Source organism: Panicum virgatum, chromosome 2N (assembly GCF_016808335.1).
Source record: "Panicum virgatum strain AP13 chromosome 2N, P.virgatum_v5, whole genome shotgun sequence".
Classification (NCBI taxonomy): domain Eukaryota; kingdom Viridiplantae; phylum Streptophyta; class Magnoliopsida; order Poales; family Poaceae; genus Panicum; species Panicum virgatum.
In genome coordinates, this window is record NC_053146.1 from 1,098,043 (window position 1) to 1,117,686 (window position 19,644).

The 19,644-nt window shown below is 43.6% G+C and overlaps 1 protein-coding gene and 1 long non-coding RNA gene across 6 annotated transcripts; one reads left to right on the forward strand and one right to left on the reverse strand.

The window, feature by feature from the left end:
- Nucleotides 1–446: 446 nt before the first annotated feature.
- LOC120659250 lies at nt 447–5,244 on the reverse strand. Of its 5 annotated transcripts, XR_005668954.1 has the most exons (9): nt 4,870–5,244; nt 4,691–4,769; nt 4,502–4,591; nt 4,343–4,400; nt 3,155–3,237; nt 2,872–3,004; nt 2,756–2,788; nt 2,214–2,286; nt 447–1,353 (listed from the first exon to the last, which is right to left on the reverse strand). It is a non-coding gene; the product is annotated as an uncharacterized LOC120659250 (long non-coding RNA). The 5 variants fall into 5 exon arrangements; XR_005668952.1 differs by lacking the exon at nt 2,756–2,788 and having other exon boundaries at nt 2,872–2,916; XR_005668953.1 differs by lacking the exon at nt 2,756–2,788.
- A 7,137-nt stretch (nt 5,245–12,381) lies between these two features.
- Nucleotides 12,382–17,706, forward strand: LOC120659252 (disease resistance protein RGA5-like). Its single transcript, XM_039937331.1, has 2 exons — nt 12,382–13,269; nt 16,673–17,706. Exons 1-2 carry the CDS (start codon nt 12,446–12,448, stop codon nt 17,442–17,444), a joined length of 1,596 nt encoding a protein of 531 aa, XP_039793265.1. The 5' UTR covers nt 12,382–12,445; the 3' UTR covers nt 17,445–17,706.
- The last annotated feature ends 1,938 nt before the right edge of the window (nt 17,707–19,644 follow it).

Consider the following 19,644-nt stretch of genomic DNA (forward strand, 5'->3'; position numbering starts at 1 on the left):
GTGTAGGATATGAAGAACTGACTAACCAGACAACCTGGAATAATATAGAATGTAATTCCCATAACAAAAGGATAAGCTATCTTTGGTATTCAAACAAAAAAAACAGCATAGTTTTCTATGTGGGTGCGGGAGAGGAAAATTAAAAAAACTGACACTATTTTGTTGATATATTTTTCCACAGCATTAAAAATTTCACGATGTCTATCAATCAATTTATTTCATCTCCATTCACCATGCTAACTCTCCATTACATCTATCCATCTATACTCAAGTGGATTTACCTTCACTTGGTCACTTGGAAAGGAGGAGCAAGCAATAGTGAAGAATTACAAATAACGAGGTAAGGCTTACACTAGATAGGATTACGACGTCAGAGAAGCAATCTAGATGACAAAACATAAAGTCCACAGCTGGAATCAGATGATTATGGAGTATCAGACCTGTAAAAAGAAAGTAACAGAGATGTATAAACACAATCATCGCAACTGTTAACATGTACTGAACTACTGATATATTTTAACAAAACATTGTTAGAATAATTGGATGAATAGAACTGCTAATCAAATTCTAGCATGTTAGTACATGTCATCAAGCAATTACTAGTTAAACTAAGAAGACATGAGCACATTGTCATGTAGAATATGTGGTTGTGTATTTCCATGTCATACACTTTGAAGAGTTTATGTATAAACGTGCTTGTGCACTAATCAAAACTACACATCTAGGAAACAAAAACATAGATCAAATTAGCAGCCTGAGTGTCAAAGGTGGCGTAAGAAAGTAGCAAACCAGTGAGTTTTATAAGCCAGTAGTGCTCTGTACAATTTGTATATGTAATGAAAGTCAATCTATATATGGATGTTTTATGAGCCTGAGTTTTATTCCAATTAAGCATTTTAGATGTCCATTCCAAGTAGTTTATGGCCTAATGAAGTATATTGATTTGTATAATCTAAAATCATAATATGTCCTGATTCCCTCCCATATTGCCTAGGTGGGAACCTTAATTTTGCATAACAAAGTACATTGTTTTTTCTAGTCATAACTATTAAATTGTATAATCAGAACCATGTTATTGCCTATTGAACTATATTATTTTTGAAAATTGGCCTAATACACCATCATAGCTCTAAGAAAAAGATATAGCAAAATGGTGGACTTGTTACCCGCACCACCAAGATCAAAAACATACTAACAGAAATGTTATGATTAGGTTCAGCTGTACTTTATGCAGAGTTAGTGCTTTTCACAAATATTTACTACATATCTTTATTGATGATATTCTCATACAAAACAATGCTAAACTAATAATGCACAATCTCCTTGAGTCCTTGTTGATTTAGCATAGGCAACCTACAAATGAATTCCAGTAAACCGAATGTTTAATCAATAAATTATGTTATTGTCTAATAAATACAATATTACTGCCTATACCGGATTACTAAATTGCTACTGAATAATCACTAAACAGCTTAGCTCAACTTAAATGCTAGACATGATATATATGATCATGAACAATAGCAAGAAGAGATGTGGTCTAATATGTGATCTAAGGGGATGAATGCTTAGGCAAAGAGGAAGAAGTGCAGGGATTTGCAAGTCAATCATGCCGCACTGCTCCAAAAATGTATAGGGAAAATAAGCAAGGAACTTTTGATTCGGAAAAAGGCTTTTGCCTATTCATCTATTGGAACCTAGTCTATTTGTCCAGTGATTGTAATGATGTAAAAGACTTGGTTCCAGAAAAAAGAGAGTCTATCAGTTGTTACATGAGATGTATGAAAATGTTTTAAAAAAAATTTCTTGAACTGAACATTTAAAATGCTTTCCTAATAGTATTTAAATGCCTATTTAAATTTATTGAAATGCTTCTAATAATGCTAGTAGAAAAGTTTGTGGGTCGCAAGCATCCAACATGTAGTTTTGCACTTGCTTAGTCAAGCCCCTACAATAGGTTCCTTTTTCTCCACAAACGCGTAATAGGAGTCTAAAATGAATAGGTTTAAAACGGAATAAATATAGATGCAATTGCTTTGTCATTTTTTAGATAAAAAGTTTTACAAATATAATGTTAATTTCAACTAGAAAAAAATCAAATATAGTACTACTACCATATCTAGAAACATAAAAACACATAGTGCAGGGGCTGTGGGGATAGTCCGTTGCCTCATGAGACTACAAATGCAAAAAAAAAAGTGATGAGGACAGCTCACCTAGAATTCCAGCCAAAACAGTACCTCCAACTGATCCCAGCGTATGTGCTTTGGTGCTACTTACAGAAGGCAACTAATAAAAAAATAAATTATGAGGTATTCCAACAAAATTGTTTTAATGACGTGTACTGTTATGCCTCGTAGAATAATATTATTGCTTATTGGGAACCATTATTATTGCCTCTATGGAACAATTTTGTTGGGAACCAACATTACTGCCTACATAGGACAACATTATTGCCTAATTTCTCCCATATTATTGCCTAATTTAGAGCCAACTTATTGTCCAATGAAAAATGGAATGGAAAGATATTCATTGTTCTTCAATTGTTCTTCAAGCTGCAGCTGCCTGCATCTACAGAATACCAGTAAAAAGCTACTTGATAGGTCAAATGAGATGAAGAAAAAGCATATGAGCTAAAACTCATGTTATTGAATAAACTAAACAACTATTCAGTTCACAGGCCAAAAGCAAGCAAGCCATGATTAAACAATGTAACTAGCAGTTGCATCACTATAGCATGAAAATGACATCTGGAAACCTTGTTTATTGCTTAGCTGCTTCCTTGCCCAAGCTGATGAAGCAAGCAAGCCATGATTAAACAATGTAACCAGCAGATGGCAAAATCGAAGAAACAAGATAGAGAGATGGATTCACCTTATTGTGCACCCCTCTTTAGCGCTCTCTAATTTCCACTACCCTCTGCATCAAAAATCATAGCCCGCTGATCTTTAGATATGTATTCATATAACTTCACAAGTCTAGCAGGGGATGCCCTGTATCTAATGTTCTGCGCACATTTGGACAAAAAAAAAATACATAGGGGACTCAGGAAAAATTGCCTAATAAGATGCATGAATTTGCTCTACTAAATCAGAATTATTGCCAAACTGTGACTTGGGGCTATTGCATGAAAAAAAGGGGGGAGAGGAGAACATACTGCATTGGATGATGCCGCACGTGCATGTCGCTGCTTCTGTGCTCTTGGCATTGTAATTGGTGTGTGTTTCAGAGAGACAAAAACTGCACATTACACAAACGAAGAAGTAAAATAATGGTGCTAGTGGTGGTGTTAACAAATGAATAAGCAAGTAATGGTGCTGGCGGTGCTGCTGTGTGGGAGTCAATGTTTAAAGTAACATGCAGTGTCTAGTCTCTTAAAAACCTTGATCCATAGCGGGGCAATGTGCATAGTAGGACAAGGTGTGCGCTTATGCAAAATAAAACTAGACATGTTCAGGTTTAATTGTCTGAAAATCAAGGTTTTAAAAAACGCTTGACGCTAGGCGAACGCTTGCCTATGGTTTAGAGTTTTTTGTGATTAAACGTAGATTGAACATGATTAAATGTGTGTTGTGATTAAACGACACTGTGATTAAACACAACGCTTAGCCACCGTTCAGCGTTTAATCAAGATTAAACGATGTTTAAAAACGTTTTTTAAAACACTGCTGAAAATACAGAGAAGCTAATAACAAGGCATGTTCAGATTTAGCTAGATAAATAACTAGACATGTTCAGATAATTAGTGATGGCGCTGACAATGGTGCTGTGTTCAGATAATTAAATCTGAATATGTTCAGAAAAGTAAGCATGTATATAGACCGCTAATTACAATGTTCAGCAAAAAAAAACCTTAACTGAATTGAAAAGTTGATAACTTGACATGTTCAGATTTAATTATCTGAATACAGAAATTTAGTAGTTCGGAAGCATCGGCAGATTCAGATTTAATTATATAACACGTGAGACAAAAAAGCTAAAAAATCACAGAGCCATAGCAGTTCGGAAGCATCAGCAGGAGCGCAACAACATATTCTCATTTTCTCAGAGCTATAGCAGTTCAGTTTTTGTCTTCTTTAATGAGCAGCGACAGCAGCCTGATGCCCTGATGCTTGCTTGTTGGATTTACTTGGTTGAATTAGCAAATATTTAATCCATTCATTTGCCTGAACATTCACGAGCTATTCAGTGCTCTAAGTTTTTCAATATGACCTTTCTAGCTAATTCCTATATGCTTGTTGGTGCTGATTGGCTAGTTCACAGTAGGAGCACACATCACAGTCTGACATCAGCAGCATGTTTGAAAATTTGATTTGGTCAGGATGGGGGCATTGAGTTGACTCACCTAGTGAAAATTTTCTCCTGATCCGATGTGAGCCTTCCCCTTGTGAGAAGGACTTCGACTTCACAAAACAGAAAAAATCAGGCCCCAAAACACATCACGGATGAGAGAACTCAAACGGAATCCAGTGTGGAGGCACTGGAAGACTGGGAAATCGTTCACCTATTTCAGACCTGAGATACCGCCGAACCCCCGGGGTGATTTGCAGTTCTAGTCGATCACGGACCCCCTGCAGATGTGCTTGCCGATGAGCTCCACCAAACCAAAAACAAACAAAAAGGATTAGATGCAGGGAGGAAGGGGCGCATGGATTTGAGGGTTGGTTGGGTGGTGCACGGGGCACGACCTCACCTACACTGATCTGCAAAATTCCTGACCACCCCCCTCGATTCCAAAGAGATCTCCAATTCCAAATGACCTCGATGATAACCTTCACCAAAAAACAACCCCAAAATCAAAATCGCTGCATGCGTGATGAGGGAATCAGATGCAGCGAAATGGGGAAAAACAAACGAAAAGGATAGGATCACCTCCGCGTGAGAAAGCCTCGAAAAATCCAACACTCCTGCGGATGAGAGACATGGATTCGAGAGGGTGGTGGGCGGGTCATGTACTCACCTACACTGATCTGCACTTCCCTGCCAAAACTTGATTCTAAATGACCTCAACGAGGGGAGCATATGCAGCAAAAATCAGAAGAATGAACCCTAGAGGGAGTAGATGCAGCAAACGGGGCGCAAAAAAGGGGCGATGGTTCGATCCCACTCGGAGATGCTCTCGCGAGAGCCCAAAAGTGCCCGCGGATGGTGGTGGATTGGAGCAAATCCTTCATTGGCGGATGAGAGAGAGGGGATGAGCAGAAGAAATGACGGAGACGGAAGGGGACGAACAGAGGAAATGAACGGGTGGGCAAATCGATGTTTTGAATAAAAAATCTCCGCTGCTGCTGATATGTAGGTCCGCCAGATCAGATGTGCTGCGGATGCAATCATGCACCCGCCGTGCGACAGGACTATATTACGGCAGATTGTAATGAAGTCTTTACCTAAAAGGGAAAAAATATTAGATTCGATTTAGAACTTTGGAATTAAAAATTCCCTTCCAATAATCGTACAATCTCGGTCCACAGCCCGAGTGTCCTACTGCCCTTTCCGATTTGCCCCCGATCCTGTCCGGCCGCCGGCAGCCGTTCTACCATGGCGATGGTCACAACGGCTAGGACAAGGAGTAGCAGGAGGAGAATGCTGGAAGGGGAGGAAGAGGAGGAGCGCCTCGACCGTATCAGCGGCCTCCCTTCTACCCACCAAGGGTGGCGTCCGCACGCAGGTGCTCTCCTCCCGGTGGCGCCCCCTATGGCGCTCCGCTCCCCTCAACCTCGATCCCTGCGGCCTCTCGGACTACCGAGAGATCTCCCGCATCCTCTCGGCGCACCTGGGCCCCGGACGCCGCTTCTTCATCCCCAGGTACATCTTGGGCCAGGACGTGGACCGCCCAGCCGCGACCCTGGACGACTGGCTCCGGTCTCCTGCCCTCGACAACCTCCAGGAGCTCGGTTTCAACTACGGAGATAGGTTTCCACGTGATCTCTGTCCACTGCCACCGCCGCCGCTGCTACCAGCATCAGTGCACCGCTTCTCGTCGACTCTTCGCGTCGCCAGCTTCGGCGGCTGCGGCTTCCCGGACGGAATCGTGCCGCCCTCCACTTTCCACTTCTCAAGCAGCTGAGCCTTTTACAAGTATATCGGGATCTACTCGGGCTGTTATAAGAAAGAAGGCCGGGTAAGATCCCTAAGAATCAGGTGTCTTGTTGGAGTCTTCATCCTAATCCGCAGGGGACCCTTCCATCACGCAGTCGAGTTCCTGCGTGCCAGATAGTTGATGCCGAGTTACCGAGCAGGGTAGCCGCCCGGACACGGGTACCCTACTCGGCAGGGAAGTACCTGGATCTATCTCCGTCAGCCTCTCTGCTGGATTCCTCCTGAAACCGTATTGTAGAAATTCTTTGCCCTCATGGGACAGATTTTCTGGAATTGGTGGATCCTTATGTAAAACCTTAAACATTGCGGCAGGCTGCAGGACACCGAGGGAAACATATAATAAGGTACTTTAGAATCAAAGTTTAATGTTAATACCAAGAATACAGTGACAAATAAAAGCATGCAAGGTAGTAGAGAGCAAGGTTAAGAGATGATCAATGACACTCATAACATTGTGCTTGTCTCATCATTCTATGCCTTTATGTTATCTGGAGCCCTCCTTTGAAATTTCTCTATGACAGCATAATCAGGCTATTAGACACATTTTCTTCAGGCATGAGAACAAAAACTTTGTCACGCTCGGGCTTTTTGTGTAGAATGGCGAGCATTATTGACATGATATAGTTTCACAAATTCTTGAGGCGTTGAGCAATTAGATGGCATCATCTGTTATGCAAACATATATATAAGACTATTAGCATGGCAAGCATGTAGCTCAAATACTACCTCCATACCAACAATTTTGGTTGGCCGAGGATCCCAATGGATCTGGGGCAAATACTATAAGTATGTAAAGAGAGGAGCTCAGATGGCACAGGGGAAGGACAGCCTTAGAAGAAAGATGTGCATAAACTTTTTAGGAATAAAATAAATTGTATCCTGCATAGAAATAACCATACGCCCTTCTCCAAGTAAAGAGTTTGTTTAATAGATAGAATGCAGCACAACATGAAGTAAGTAATCTTATTGTTGAACATCAGATGAAGGTAACAGTACCACAGTTGCCTGCATATCACAGGGGAAGTGCTCCATTTCAGGCGGCACACTAGGAAGGCTTAATTAAGTCATGCAATGCATGCTAGAATTTACTGAAAATACAAGCATGCTTCAACTTATTACCCCTTCAAGATCACTCAAAGGAGGCTTTCCATCGAATATTTCTATGATGGTGCAGCCAAGACTCCATATATCAACAGCGAGATCATAGCCTACATCTTTCATTAGTGTAGCCTGAACCATCTGAAGAATAAACAAATTTCTTCAACACAACATTGCAGCTAAATTTATAGTCACAATCATGTTAACTAAATTTCATCTGAAAATTAAATCATGAAGTGCAAAAATAGTGTAATAGGCTCATTTGTGAAAGGACAAATTGACTTTTGATTAAGGACAATAAAAAAATAACTGCCATCCAAGCTGTGAACCAGAGAAATGAAGTGCTGTTGTTCTATTTTGTATCTGGTGCTGCCTGCGTAACTGTCCAGTTGTGAAACCATGTACCAAATGTTGCTATATGATTGCAAAGATTAATTCATTTTGTACAAAATAAAGAAAAGTCTATATCCCAACATCTTAAGATCATGTTCCTAATTCCTAAGTTGCACACACTGACTTTAAGCCGCCCATGCAGCTGTGGGCTTCCACTGTACTTTGCAGTTTCAGTAAGTACAGAGCTTCAAAAAAAAACAGAGCCCTCACACCGCCGGCCAGGAAGGGGGAAGGAGGAGGCGCCAAATTCAGCCGCGGCAGAGCTCGAGGAGGGAGCTGGGGAGAGATGGGGCTCGGCATCCGCCTCCGCGTGCTGCCCCACGCCGCGCCGGCCTCCGCGTGCCACGGCTCCACCACCACGCCGCGTCGCACGCCTCTGCCACTCGCCGCCACGCGCCCCCGCCACCCGCGTGGTGTGGCCACGGCGGGGCCAGTGGATGGCAGTGAGCGGCGGAGCAGCGCTGGATCCGGGTGCCGCCGTCGTGAGAGAAAGAGAGGAGCAGGAGGGATGGAGAAGTGAGCGAGGCCCTGCCACTGCTCTGCGTAGGCCCGTGTCGGTCCCACTGCCGCTCTGTGCACGGGATCAAGCAGGGGAGGGAGGAGGAGTGCGTGGTGGGGGAGGTGGAGCGAGGAGGGCCGGCGGTGGTGGGGCGGAGGGTGCTCGCCGGCAAGGGAGGAGGAAGGGGGCGCCGCGGGAAAGAAGCAGTGGGTGGGAGAGAATGTGGGAGGGAGGGTGGGGGCGTCGGTTGGGGATAAAAAAATTATGACATATGGTCTCGTGACTGGTAGTTGATATGGAGGAAAGATATATGTTGATTGTTAGTTGATATAGAGGATAAATGGGTGAAGAGAAATTTGATTTAGAGGAGAGAATCTCGATGAACAGACCGGAATATTCCCTTCAGAGGATGGATATAGAGAAGGATGAGAATGGATAGCCTTAGTGTTCTTGCTCTTAGAGGTTGCTATTGTATTGTTTAATTTTTGATTGAGTTGTGCGTGCGTCATGTTATGTGAGCCTTAGTAATGCAAGCTAGGATCGGCAATGTTCACTTCAATTGGAGCAGGCCAAAATTTAAGGGTTAGTTGGATCCATGCCACTACAACTTCTTGAAATTGGATTTCATGTTGAAATCCATGCCATTGAGTGGCATGATTTTCAACGTGAAACCCAATTTCACGGAGTTGTGGTGGCATGAATCGAATTTTCCCAAAATTTAATGATCCCTGTCACATTCGACACCATTTTCCAACAAATTCAATAGGGTTGCTCTTGCTCGTGTTGTCTCGCTGCTCATGCCCTCCTTCTTTGTACTTTTTTCCACAAGGGAAGCTTTTATTAAGCAAGATAATTACATCGAGTTGACACAATAATCTTGAAGCACTCTTGTGGCCTCTGTATAACATTTCCAAATAATGAGATTTCGCGGAAAACTGTCCTTTGGTATGCAAGTTCCAGCCAAACTGGTCTTCTTGTTGCCTCAACATAATATTAGTGATACGTGGAAGTAAATTGTGCCACGCTACCAATTTAATTATGTCCTATTAGATCTCTACGCCATGAAAAATTATTAGGCTCTCCGCACTGGGTGCGCTAAAGCACCCGGGACGCCACCCTTGGGTACTGGTGTAGCGTAAAAATTGCTGCACCAGGTACTATAAACACATACGCTATTATCACGGACGGAGTCGCGCACTGGAAATACAACGTGGTATGGATGAGACACTAGCCTGCCGTGCGCGGCCCCCCTTCATCCTTCCGCGCCTGTCCCCAGCTGCTACCGCTCCGCTTGCAGCTCGTCCGGGCCACCGGTCCTACCCCGTGGCGGAGCTTGGCTACCGGCGCCATGGAGCTCGGAGCACTGCGGCAAGGGCGGGAGGAGGGAGAATGGCCGGAGGAGCACGAGCTCAAGAGAGACGCTGCCTTGATCCGCCCCTGCTCGCCGCCGCTGGACCAACGAATCTCGCTCCCACGCCATATCTGCCATCACCATGAAGCCGCGCGCTAGCATGGAGCTCGAGGCCGCCAGATCCGACTGCAGCCGCCATGCCCCGAGCACGAGGCCGCCGGATCTGACCGGCCCTGCCTATTTCCCTCTAGCTCGGCGAAGCTCGAGCTCGCCGGCCGCCGTAGTCCCGTGCGCAAGCCTCCGCTCGGCCGACCTTCGCCGCGCCACGCCTGCGCCGACCTCCGTCGAGCCACGCCTCCTCCACCGCGCGCAGCGGTGAGGGTGGGGGATGAAGAAAATTATGTTGGACCTTCATAAGGCTAGCCAAAAAATGCGAGCCCCCATTTTTCCATTGAACTTGAGATAGTGGCTTCGAACCTCGATATATGTTGCGGATAATCAGTTGCCATGTTCCCTCGGTCGTTAGCAATTTAATTTATAGAGCCATTTGCTAAGTCGAGCTGTATTTTTAACATCCAGATTGTGTTTTCCTAGACTGCCTTTGTTCTTTTGTTCATTTGGCTGGCACAGAACATCCCATCTAGCTAGTCGATAATAAAAGTCAAACTTTAAAATCTTTGATTAATAATTTAATGTATAATATTTAATTTTTATAATACAATCTTGATATGGTTATATTTGTAATCAAATATACCCTCTAACAATAGTGAGTCTAATCATAATATAATATAAAATAAATAAATGGTCAAAGTGTAAGTTGGGAGACCGTTCCAAAAGTTAGACTTGGCCTTATAACGAAAAATGGAGGGAGTACTCCATTTTAGTGCTGGCGATGTCAGCTGATACAATCGATCGATAATTATCTCGTTACTGAGAATTTATTCCTTTTGAAGGGCTGCTTTGCTTTGACGATGGTACCCTGATCGAGATGTAGGTTACTTTTTAATTATTACCTTGGAGTTGGAGCCGCCCAAACTCTTAGGGCATCCGCAACAATAGAGAGAGCTTGCTCTCTATACCGGCATCCATGTAGGATATAGCAAGAAGTATAGACCACCTGTCCAACAGTTATGCTATAACACAAATTCCTATACCAGTGTGGACCCCACCTGTCCACCGTTTTCTCCCTCTATCTCGTCCTAGGGAGGCCCACTCAGCATTTGGTCGAGTGCAAACGGCTCTCGCCAGCTCTAGCGACACCATCTTCTCTTTCCTCGTTTCTCTTTCCTACGTGGGAGTTCTGTAGAGAGTCTATCGACCCCGCTGCGGCCGCCCTTAGCAAGCAGCTGGGAAGCCTTGGAGCGACGACATGATGCCAGCTAGTTGCTCCTGTCCGTTTTCAGATAGTATTTTTTAGGACATGGATCGAGATTTATTAAGGTGTTCACAATAGTAATGCTAGTATTAACTATTTAGTTAGCTGATGTGGAGTGGGAGAAAAAAAACTATTTTATAATATGAACCCACACGTTTCTCTCACATGTTCTTGGGTTACGTGAAATAGATCAGTTATTTGCTTGTCACTAATGACTACTCTCTCTTATTTTAAAAGGAAAACATCTCTCTTTCAATCACAAGTGATGTGTAGGCGGGGTGGTAAGAAAGGTACGCATGAGGTAAGAGGTTACGAGTCTTTTGGTAGTCTTTTGGTACCGGGTAAATGACCCAGTGATGAAAACCGAGATTTTTGATCCGTTTCGTAGTATTGGTTGGGAAAAAAAAACGGTGCCGATGTCCTCTTCTACCCCGCAGTGATATGATGGCAAATTTTTTAGCAGTGGGACATTTAGCCATGGTGGTACGTTGCCAAGCAGGTGATGGGTTTAATTTGGTGGCGATCGAGAAACTAACCGAGAATAGGATGGAGGCATGGCATACCTTGAAATAATAGCAGCAAATATATTATTAGCATTACGTATTTGGAATCATGTGATGATTAACTTAAACTAGCTAGTGTGTTGCTATCTCCAAGGTGTTGAACGTGACTCCATCGGATACGTACATATGAAACGAACAAGAAAGATTAGTTGTCTACTCATGCTCAGCCGGCCGCGTGACTGGCGCCTGGAAATGCATCTTTAGGGGTGTTCCTGTAAACCGTCATTTTTTAGCAGCAAAAAGCAAGGGCGGTTGAGCCGTCCGCGCCTAAAAATGGCGTTTTGCCCGCTTCTACAAACCGTCCTGCAGTATTGGTTGTGTATTGACCGGCTATGATACAAGTGAACTGACGTGGGGCTCTACTGTAGCTGCTCTTGCATTTGGGATCGATCTATGGGTTGGTAACAGGGTCATCTACGGGTTACTTCGAAAGAAAAAAATATATTTTTTTCCATCACAAGTAATGTGTATAGGTGATATGGTAAGAAAGATATATATGCACGAGGTAAGAGGTTATGGACCTTTTGGTACATGGTAAATAACACGGTGATAAGACCAAGATATTTTGTCTCGATTTCGTAGTACCGGTTGGAAAATCGGTATCGATGTCCTCTTCTGCTCGGCACCGATGGCCAATTTTCTAGTAGTGGGATTAGGTAGCCATGGTGGTACGTCGCAAAGCAGGAGATGGGTTTAACTTAAACTAGCTAGTGTGTTGCTACGTCCAAGGTGTTGAACGGGACTCGATCGGATACGTATATATGAAACAAACAATAGAGATTAGTTGTGTACTCTTGCTCAGCCGGCCGCGTGACTGGCGCTCTGTCTGCTAGCTCTTCTCTCTCTCTTCCTTTCTCGATTCTCCCTTCCCCAGTTGTGTATTGATCGCCTACAATACAAGTGGACTGACGTGTGGCTCCACTGTAGCTGCTCTTGCATTTGGGATCGATCCGACTTAGGGGAGTAGTCGCCTTACTCACCTACCCTGCTAGTAGTCCATCTTTTAAGCAAGCAAAGGTAGAACAGCCGCCATCGTCCACCTAGCTCTCCTCCGTTGGAATTCATGCGTCATGGAGAGAGCGATTGTGAGCGCAGCGGCCGGAGTAATGAGCTCCGTCCTCGGAAAGCTGGCGGATCTGCTCCACGAGGAGTACAAGCTTGCCAAGGGCGTCCGCAAGGACATCGAGTTCCTCAGGTCCGAGCTGAGCGCCATGAACGACCTGCTGTACGTGCTGGCGGAAGTCGAGGAGCTTGACGCCATCAACAAGGGGTGGCGCGACAGGGTGCGGGAGCTGGCCTACGACGTCGAGGATTGCATCGATCTCTCCGTCGCCCGGCTCGGTCGTGCTGACGATGCCAGAGAAGCAGGTCGCCTCGGTGCCAAGCTGGCGCGCAAGTTCAAGAAGATCAGAGTGTCCCACCAGGTCGCTCACCAGATCAAAGAGCTCAAGGATCGTGCCATCGAGGAGAGCAAGAGGCAGAAGAGATACAAGCTCGACGGCCTCGTCGGTGCTTCTCCTAGCAACAAGGTTGACCTCCGGATGCGCGCGCTATGGGAGGAGACCGAGAAGCTCGTCGGGCTCGACGGACCCAGGGATGAGATCATCCGCTGCCTGATGCCAGAGGGAGAGGAGGAGCCCTCGCAGGCGCAGCAAATCAGGGCTCTGGCCATCGTTGGGTGTGCAGGCCTGGGCAAGACCACTCTCGCCAATCAGGTCTACCAAAAGATTAAAGGAGATTTTGAGTGCAACGCCTTTGTATCGGTATCCCAGAATCCTCACTTGAGGGATGTGCTGATGAAGATCTGTTCTCAAGTTGGAGCAACCGCCGACAGCATGGCGGATGATGAGCTCATTCTCGTCGGCAAGCTCAGAGAAAGACTCCAGAATAAAAGGTGTGTGTTTGCCTTCGACCATACATATCGTTTTTTTTTTGTTGGTATCTATACAATAACTAGTAACAATGCCTGCGCGTGCCGGCACGTGCAAGTTGATATGCTAATAATGGAAAAAGTCTACATAACCTTCCACCTATTGGCAGTCGATAAACCCCAAACCTATAAAACCGGGTTTTGTCTTTTTCTTTTATTCATTTCGGATGAATCATCAAAAAATTATAGTAAATTATAGAAAAATCATAAAATAGAAATTCCAATCTAGTTGAACTCCACATGAGCAGATCTACACAGTGAATATATAACATGGTATGTTATAGTACAAAATTTTGTTGTAGATTTTGATCTATTATCTTCTATAATTAGTTTGAATAATTCATAACTATAGTTTCTATGGTCTGCGCCTCTGCGGTGAAATTTTTATGGTGGCATAACTATTGTATGGTTGAACGGTTGTAAAAACTTCGTACTTATTGGATCATATATAACTTAGTTATAGATTTAACAAGCATAAATCCTAAATAAATAATATATGATCTAATGAGTATGAAATTTTTACTACAGTTCATTCATACAATAATTAGATCACCATAATATTTCACCACAATCGAACTATAGAAACTGCAGTATTAATTATTCCAATTAATTATAAAAAATAGATAATTTTTTTAAAAAAATTATTAAAACATACTATATTATATGTTCACTGTGTAGTTCTGCTCATTTGGAGTCCAACGAAATTGGACTTTCCAATTTATGATTTTTCTATGATTTACTATAATTTCTTTATGATTCAGTCGAAATAAATAAAAACGAAAAAGACAAAACCACAGCCCAAAACCGCTTGAGGGGGTTATTTGTCCGGTTTTGAAATGATTCGGGTGTGGAATACCAAGTTTTATAACTTGGGGAGTTAAGTAGTCGACTGTCGATAGGTGTTGGGGTTATGTAGACTTTTTCCTGATAATAATTAAAACTTTGATGTATTGAATGAATCTTTTTTCTACTCCTTAAATATACCAAAATCAATAACCTTGGATTCAAACAAACATGAGACGAGCATAGATTCAAGATACGCTAAATGAAAACGCAAATATAATGTTTTCATAGAAAAACTAAATAATGGAGTCATGGAAACGAACTTAAGGTACTATACTAAAAAAACAGCATGTATAAAGATTTGAAGTTATAGCTGGCAACCTAATAAGGGAGAATTTGAGTAACGAGTACAGATCACAGAGTAAAAAGAACATACAAACAGATTATAAGTTACATTTTCAAGTTTAACCATGAACTGCTCCTGGTGTTTTCCATAGGATTAATCATATATCAGGAACTTCAAATATGCCTCTATGATGGTGTCAGGTTTATCTCAACAAACTTGAGAGAGAGACACTCCTCATGGTTCCTCTCTTCGTCCATCTCATATTTTTCCCCCTGTCTAAAAACACAACACAAAAATGATTGTGATTTCGCTCCACCCATGAATAGGGATGTAAATGGATTGGATACCTACGGATACAAATACAGATAGTCACTATTCTTCTCGGATTCGGATCGAGTACGGATAGTGTCAAATTTGTTGAATAAGATATAAATAGGTATCAACATCATAAAAATCTAGATTTCATTTTCGGATTCAGATATGGTGTCGGATACTGAATATCCGGAGTCGAATATGTATGGATATTAACCCCTCTAGACGAATTTGAACTCGAATACGAACGGATATTATATGTATACCGTTTACACCCCTACCCATGAAGCTATGATTAACCACCATTGTAGCCCCACATGCACCCACCAAATTTCACCAAGCAGGGAATAATTCAAGCAACAAGTAATGACACATGCAATGCAAAAATCCTATGCAATAAGTAGTGTGCCCATCGTACCAGTGAGACAATTTGCTGCTTGTGCGAATAAAAAACAAAGTGATAGATGGAGGTGATCACCAATGTTTCTTAGGTAGTTAGGTGCCGTATCACCCCCATCTGTAGGCACAGGGAGCATAGTTTGAGAAGGCATGGGAATTAACAATCTTGAGGGTGACCCACATGACCTAATTATCTGGAGGAAAAATAAAAATCGGGGAGAGGAAATGACCTGATGAGCAATACTAGTATATATGTATGTGTCATATCCAATGTTTAAAATCTCCAGCTATAGCGCTTAGCGGCTGGATTCTACAACAGCTAAAAACGCTTTAGCTGGCTATTTAAAACATTGGTCATATCCAGACCATTAGGGCCTAGGTGATGGAGTGTAATGCAGCAGGCTTAAGCATCAGCGGTTTTTTCAGTCAGCGAGAAAACCAATTAAAACCCTGAACCTTTCATCAGGCTTCATTTAAAGCAAAACAGTAAAGCACTAACGACATATCCAACCAGGAAACTTGATAGTATTGAAGGGTGATCACTTGAGCAAGAAAAGAAAGATCAGTTAATACAGACACCAAAAACTCCATGTGGATTAAAACAGATAAAAATAGAAATCAGCAAACTCCTTATAGATATAAGTCAGACTCTTGAAGATTGTTGCTATAAAACTTCCATAGAGAACAGATGAAACTTGAGGTTAAACGAGATTTATATATGAACTTATATCCTCATGGATAGGCCCTCCCATGCATGGTGACATGGATCGACGTCTGAATTAGCATCCCAGTAAGAATCATATCATACAAGACATATGATGGACAGAATTATATTATACTTACAAGCTAGTCAAACAATTATGTGGGCTTTCCAAGATTTGGAGGAATAAACCCAGTTAAAAGATAGCTAGGTTCCCTGAAAATAGATGATGTGTAACTGGAAAGAATGTTAATTAATGAACTATGAAAAGCAAAGCAACACATAAAATACACCCTTATAGGTAATGCAGTGTCGACATATAATAACTAAGCTCTGACGATACCGGGGTCCAGTTACCTATTGCCTTGCAGGTATCTACCAGCAAAAAAAACTATGAATCAGCCTTACTATTATAAAATGGTTTGATGAAATCTAGATCGAAAGTTATTCTTATGGTGTTGAGGCACCTATAGGAAGTCCAGTGTAACCTCTGACTAGTGCCTATCGGATCGGAAGTGGCGATCCCCAACATTCACATCGTCCAATTTGAACACGAAACATTCTATACTGCAAAAACAACCATCCTAGGCCAACTGGAGATAAATTTCTGTTCTACATGGCGAATCATATATTTATGTTCCTGCTACGTACCTAGAATAGCTGTATTTTTCTCATATTAATGCTATATAAAGGTTTTTATTTTTCTTTACTATTCCACTAGATCAAGAATAATGCATGCAACTACCAGTACATACACATAGTTTCTCCCTTACCACGCATGCAGTAGTAGTTTTATAAGATTAATTAGAATCGCATATTCGTGGCAGGTACATTGTTGTAGTGGATGACATATGGCACTCCGATCCATGGGAGGTCATTGGACTAGCATTGATCAAAACAAGCCCTGGAAGCATAATAATCATCACAACACGTCTGAAAGATGTGGCCCAATCATGCTGCTCTTCTCATAGTGGCCGTGTTTATGATATGAAACCTCTTGACGACGACAACTCTAAAAGGTTGTTTTTCAAAAGAATTTTTGACTCTGAAGACAAGTGTCCGCATGAACTGGAAAGTGCTTCTAAAGATATACTGAAAAAGTGTAACGGAATACCGCTCGCAATCATTTCGATATCCAACTTCTTGGCAGCTGGTGTACCACAGTCACCTGATCACTGGAACAAGGTGAAAGAATCTATCAGTTCTCCACTACATGGAAATAAGCCTGTTGACACAATGAAATCAGTATTATCACTCAGCTACTTTAATCTCCCACACCATCTAAGAACGTCCCTGTTGTACTTGAGTGTTCCGGAGGACTGCGAAATTGAAAGGGATCGCCTCGTATGCAGATGGGGTGCAGAAGGATTTGTCAATCCAAAACCAGGAGAGAGTCCATATGAAGCAGGGCTAAGGCATTTCAACATTCTGATAAACCGGAGCTTGATCCAACCATGGAAAGAGGAGAACGGCGTGGTGCTGAGCTGTCGAGTCCACGACGTCATTGGAGGAAAACTTTCTGACCTTGCTGGACCCATCCGGGCTCCTCCCACTTTCTTCTCTGCATTGCAAGGTTCGCCGCCTCTCTCTCCAGAATAGCAACCAAGAGAATCTTTGGATAAAGTCGATCAAGCCTCATGTCCGGTCAGTTGCATGTTTTGTGGACTGCAAAGAATTGCATCCTCTTACAGAATTTGAAGTGTTACGCGTGTTAGACCTGGACACTACTACAAAAACAGCATTTTGTCCCGGTTCCACAGGGCCATTTGTCCCGGTTTTGGAACCGGGATTCGCCTTCCGGGACAAAAGGCTGGAGGCTTTTGTCTCGGGTGGCAAAACCGGGACAAAATGTCCCACACGCTAAAATTTTTTTTTGCACCCCGCGGGATTCGATCCCAGACCTCTTGTCTAGTACATTGTTTCCTTGCCAACTCACCTAAGTAGTACATGTGACTCAGTATAGAATAACTTCATTTTGAACTATCACGTGGAGGGGACTTTTTATCTGGGTTGGTAACACCAACCGGGACAAAAGGGTCCTTTTGTCCGGGTTGGTGTTACCAACCAAGGGTTGGGCCTTTTGTCCCGGGTGGAGCCACCAACCGCCGGGTTAGTGCCTCCAACCGAGACAAAAGGCCCATGTCCCCCAGCTAGCCCGGCTAGCCGTTGGACCCGGGACAAAAGCCACCTATTGTCCCGGGCCCAAAGTCAACCGGGACAAATGGCCTGGAACAAAGGTCTGTTCTGTAGTAGTGGGAAAACTATGGGTCATTGAGAAATATCCACCTTGCAAATATTGAAATGTTACTTCAGTTGCGGTACCTGAGCATTAGAGGAACAAGTGTCAGTGAGCTCCCTGCTGGAATTGGACAAGTCCAGCATTTGGATACATTGGACATAAGAGAGACAAAAGTGGGCCAATTGCCGTCTACTATTGTTCTACTTGAAAAGCTGGCACACCTTTTCGTCAGTCCGGGGGTCATGTTCCCAGCAGAAGGCATCAGCAAGATGAAAGGTCTGGAGCAACTAATACGTTTCTCGATCCACAGGCAACCACTGGGCTTTCTGAAAGAGCTAGGGCAGCTTACCAACCTGAGAATTCTTCAAGCATTGTGGGAGGACCGACGTTATTGAGGAGTGGGAGAACTATTATCAAGGTAGCGAGGGGGAGACTTTCACCTCTTCGCTCCGTGCCCTTGGTAGCCATAAACTTCGTTCTCTAGATTTTAGTATGAGAATGAATGAGAGTACGATCCCCATCCCCACGGATTCATCGTTCCCTGCTCTGCCAAGGCTCCGAGCATTTTCCATAGGCCCCATAAGCAGTCTCCCTATTTGGATGGGCTCACTAGCCAATCTCGAGCTGTTACAGTTCGGTACTCACAAATTTACTCCAGAGGATCTGCAAGTGCTTGGAGATATGCCGGCTCTCGAGACTCTTGTCCTAGACGTAGGCAGGTATGTGTAGGGAAACGAGGTAGGCTACGCTAGCACCACTACCGCATATACCCAAGACGCTTGCGAATAGAAGATCATAGATCGTTACCACTAGACGCGCAGCGCAGCGGAAGAAGTCGCGCGTCGATGTAGAGGAAGTAGTCGATCACGTCCCACGAACCGAGCTCCTCGTACTTGATCCCAGCTGCCGATCAGCGCAGCAGTCGCAGCAGCGCCTCCACGGAGTCCACACGTACGGGGATGAAACGCCGGGCGTCGGTGTGCTAGCACCGCACGCACGGCAAGGGCGGCGGCCGAGAGAGAGGGAGGGGCGGCGGCTAGGGAGGTGGCGCAGCTCAGGGTTTCGCCCCCTAGCCCCTCCCTCGTATATATAGGGTGTACTATTGGGCTTCTATCTCATAGGCCCATTAGTAACCCTAATCCCTCTTGGATCAATATCCTTTTGGGCCTTTAAACCGTATTGTGATGATGGGCTCTTGGGCATATCACCAACAATCTCCCACTTGCACTAGAGACAATCATACATGCAAGCTTTCCAACATTCCAAACCCCTTAAGTGTGTGACCCGTTAGGTTCATGTGTAGGTGGTCGTGATCGGAAATCATTTCCGAATCACAAGTCAATAGCGGCACCTAGCAGGGCATAGTGACTCACAAATACACATAAAGATCATATCGGCCGAACCTTTGCCACACGATACCAGTCAAGCTCAAAGCGAGATGCGTGCCACCTTTGTGATAGCTCGACCATTCTCTCGATCTAATAGTAGATTCTATTCATAACTAACCTTTAGTCATCATGATTAACTCTTTAATTACTTTGGCATGGCCATGCACTTTCA